The sequence below is a fragment of the Carassius carassius genome, chromosome 21 (genome assembly GCF_963082965.1).
Source record: "Carassius carassius chromosome 21, fCarCar2.1, whole genome shotgun sequence".
NCBI classification, from domain to species: domain Eukaryota; kingdom Metazoa; phylum Chordata; class Actinopteri; order Cypriniformes; family Cyprinidae; genus Carassius; species Carassius carassius.
The window spans coordinates 23,085,121-23,089,337 of NC_081775.1; the positions used below are offsets into that span (position 1 = coordinate 23,085,121).

General features: G+C 39.0%; 1 protein-coding gene across 1 annotated transcript; it reads left to right on the forward strand.

Moving 5' to 3' along the window:
* The first annotated feature begins 291 nt into the window (after nt 1–291).
* On the forward strand, nt 292–3,161 carry rps8b (ribosomal protein S8b). The gene is made up of 6 exons (XM_059502922.1): nt 292–370; nt 536–642; nt 1,091–1,190; nt 1,740–1,915; nt 2,509–2,638; nt 3,039–3,161. The coding sequence occupies exons 1-6, from the start codon at nt 292–294 to the stop codon at nt 3,146–3,148; spliced, it is 702 nt and encodes a 233-aa protein (XP_059358905.1). The 3' UTR covers nt 3,149–3,161.
* The last annotated feature ends 1,056 nt before the right edge of the window (nt 3,162–4,217 follow it).

The following is a 4,217-nucleotide window of genomic DNA, read 5'->3' on the forward strand; positions in this document are numbered from 1 at the left end:
AAAAAAGCCTTGTTTCAGAATTTTTTTTTTCTGCGGTGTGGGCAGGTGAGATGGTCCATGTTTCTGGAGGTAGGGTGTTCGTGTGGGGTTTCAGAGGAGGGTGGGGTGGTTTGAGTTCAGGGCTCTGGGGGAAAGAGCTGTTGAGCGGTCTGGTGGAGCAGGCTCTGATGCTCCTGTACCATCTTCCTGTTATGATAGGAGCTGGAAGAGACTGTGGGAGGGATGGGTGGGGTCCTTCATGATACTGTTATGATAAGGAAAATGTCCAGGATGGAGGGGAGAGGGGCACCGATGATCTTTGCTGAGGGTCTGCTGGAGGATCTTGCGGTCTGCTGTACTACAGTTCCCATACCAGACAGTGATGCAGCTGGTCAGGACGCTCTCTATGGTTTCTCTGTTTAAAGTGGTCAGGGTGAGTAGAGGGAGACTTTTCTCTGCTCTTTTCAGCCGGCGGAGAAAGTGTAGCCGCTGTTGTGATGTGAATTTCAATATAATGTAAATTCATTTGTTTGTTTTTCGTCTCTGTTTTCTTCAGGTATCTCCAGGGATCACTGGCACAAGTGTCGTAAAACCGGAGGGAAAAGAAAGCCCTATCATAAGAAAAGAAAGTATGAACTGGGTCGCCCTCCTGCCAGCACAAAGGTGCTTTACTGCAGTTGACAAAATCAAAGATTTCATCAAAGATCATCAACTAACATAAGCATTAGGTTATTTGTATCATTTCATATGGATTTGATTTGAATGACTGCAGAGACACAAGTGGTTTAAATGGTGCATAAACTAAAAAGTCATGCATTAACTACAAAAAAGAAATTGGGGTGGTGCTAGCGCAGTGGATAAGACACATGTCTTTGGTGTGAGAGACCCGGGTTTGAATCCACTGTGAGACACCAATGTGTCCCTGAGCAAGACACTTAACCCCTAGTTGCTCCAGAGGTGTGCGACCTCTGACATATGTGGCAATTGTAAGTCGCTTTGGATAAAAGTGTCAGCTAAGTGAATAAATGTAAATGTAAAGAATACATAAACATGTATAATAATAATTTACATAAAAATAAATAAATTTAATAATTATTTGTCAAATGTTTAGATCGGCCCCCGTAGTATTCACACAGTGCGCGTGAGGGGAGGCAATAAGAAATACCGCGCACTGAGACTGGACAGCGGGAACTTTGCCTGGGGCTCTGAATGTGAGTGCACACCCTGCTCATAATAAAACTCCCTTCCTTCCTTCCTTCCTGATCTCCTCCTCTTATTTTAGCTCCAAAAGCAAGTTAATACATTTTTATTACATTGATCTCATTTATAAGATGAATTTGGTTTGTAAGTTTGAGAACTAAACTGACCAGCTCTATTGAATTACTGTACTTTATTTTGACTTTAAAAATGTGCATTTAGAAGTATTAAAACCGTTAAATGCCTTTAGACTGAGATCATGGAAGGGGTGCCTGGAAATTTTGTGTGAAGTCTCTGATGTTACACATCACTGTTAAACAAAACAATTTGCTTGCGCGGGGAAAACTGTTGAATTGACCTGCTCTTAAATGTCCGTCTCATGGGTTGCATGGACATTTTTCAGTTTTTACACATGGCATACATCATGTTGGCGATTATTTATTCACTGTGAGCAAATCTAAACATGACATTGGTGAAATCCTAGTCTGGAAGTTCTCTGTTTTTTTCTCTTGATTTTTGCCAATGATTAAAAGCACATGTCATTTTTTTACTTTAACTAACAGGTTGCACTCGCAAAACCAGGATCATTGACATTGTGTACAATGCCTCTAACAATGAGCTTGTGAGGACCAAGACCCTGGTGAAGAACTGCATTGTTCGGGTGGACAGTACACCGTTCAGGAAGTGGTATGAAGCCCACTACGCCATTCCACTGGCCCGCAAGAAAGGGGCAAAGCTTGTATGTTTTCATTTCACAACTCACACTATAAAAAGATGAGCATGTGTATTATTAGAAATGAAATTCAGGCATCTGAACCGCAGTGTTCATGCTCCCTTGCATGCATATTGCACACAAAATAACAAGAGCTTTTCCAAAACCACAAGATCCAATGTGTCATCTTTATATGGTTGCTACAATGCAAATTTTCAGAGGAGCTTTTTATTGCAATGTTGATTTCTGAAACATTGGCAATTCAAGTGAGTAGATAAAGTTGAACTTAATGCAATTAAAATACTGCAGATACCGGTACCTACTAGTATCATAACACCTGCAACAATTTGATAAATAAATGGCAATATAAATACACATTTAGAGTTCAGATTGTCAACTTTAGAAGTATGGGTTAGTATGGCATCTTAAGCAGGGATAAACTAATACTGTTTTCTCATTAAGCTCAAATATTCAATTCAGATATACAATTAAAGACTAAGACCTTGTTCAAACAATCCATACCACATAAAACACCAAAATCTAAAACTTCTTGATGCTTTTAAGTGGATTATTTTGAGAAGTTGCCTTTGTGAATTTTTATATGTATCTTCATCCCTCAGACTCCAGAAGAGGAGGAGATCTTGAACAAGAAACGGTCAAAGAAGGTTAAGAAGAAGATTGATGGACGCAGTAAGAGGAACAAGATTAACAGTTTGCTGGAGGAGCAGTTCCTGCAGGGCAAGCCTCTTGGTGAGTTTTCCACAATTTGAGCCATTCACAACCACCTCCATTTTCTTAATATGATTATTGAGAAGAGGACTGTTTTTTCAACAGCATTAGCTGGAGGTTACACATTTCCATTAATCCATTCAATCCATTGTCCAAAGCAAATAAAAATTACTGTATGTGTCTTAATCCTTGCTGACTGATTTAGTGATATCTCAGGATGTTCTCATTTTTATTCATTATTCATCATTTGAGGAACAAGAAACAAGCCAAATTGTGGTCGCACACACTCATTTTCAGTTTTTTTCCTGAGTTGTTCAAAACCAGTCAGACTAGTCTCAGTCAAAGACAAACCTTTGTTTAATTAGTCAAAAAGTCCCACTGCTTCCGTTTAAGTTTGCTTTTTACTGTTCTTCTGTCTCAGCCTGTATTGCGTCCAGGCCTGGTCAGTGTGGCAGAGCAGACGGATACATCTTGGAAGGGAAAGAGCTGGAGTTCTACCTCCGAAAGATCAGAGCCAAGAAAGGCAAATAGACAACTGATTGCATAAAACCGAATGAAAATATAAACCAGTTCAGCAAGTGAAAGCCTCATAAGACACTGTCCATATGAAAGAGCAATTCACACCTTTATCTCGACCCCCACAAGCCATGCATAACTACCCAAAACCCAACCCCCTCCAGCTGAACAGAATTCAGTCTGTGTTTTGGCTCTGAGGAACGGTGTGTTACTGGGCTGAAACATGCCTGCACTCAGCAGCACTACTCTTTGTATTCATAATTTTATTATTTTCACAAGACCATAATGATAATAACAAATCATCAATTAATAATTAATCATTATTTTAAGAAAATAATTATTATTTGTGATCGTGGATGTTTGCGGCAGGCTTTAATTCAATTCAATTCAATTCAAGTTTATTTGTATAGTGCTTTTTACAATACAAATCGTTACAAAGCAACTTTACAGAAAATTATGTTTCTACAATATTTAGTAGTAGCTAGTAGTTTGTGCACGTTTGACAGGATTTTAGAAAAATAAAAATAATAATAATAATACAAGACGTAGTCAGCTAGATGATGAACTATCAATATTATTAATTAATAGTAATTATAGGATGCAGTCCCACATGTAGCAATAATTGTTAGTTCTGTTTGTTGATTCAAGGTTAGCATCATCTGGGGTCCTCTGAGGGTCAGCATCATCTCTTCTCAGGTGTTCTGGATCCAGACTGGAGCTTGTGTAAATCCTAGTTACCACGGGATGTAAATCCCGTGGCAAAACATAGAAACAAAATAAAGACATCATTAGCATAGCTGCTGATCCAACAAAGTAAAATTTGTTTAACCCAAGCTAAAGAATAAAAATGCAGATGCAACTACACTCACAATTTAAGAGATACATTATTCGAATGCTTGGCGAAAGAGATGCGTTTTTAATCTAGATTTAAACAGAGAGAGTGTGTCTGAACCCCGAACATTATCAGGAAGGCTATTCCAGAGTTTGGGAGCCAAATGTGAAAAAGCTCTACCTCCTTTAGTGGACTTTGCTATCCTAGGAACTACCAAAAGTCCAGCGTTTTGTGACCTTAGGGTGCGTGATG

Coding starts and splice junctions, on each gene's coding strand:
- rps8b (XM_059502922.1), top strand. CDS start 292: ATGATCTTTGCTGAGGGTCTGCTGGAGGATCTTGCGGTCTGCTGTACT. Junction 1,916..2,508: donor GCAAGAAAGGGGCAAAGCTT/GTATGTTTTCAT, acceptor TTCATCCCTCAG/ACTCCAGAAGAGGAGGAGAT. Junction 2,639..3,038: donor CCTGCAGGGCAAGCCTCTTG/GTGAGTTTTCCA, acceptor CTTCTGTCTCAG/CCTGTATTGCGTCCAGGCCT.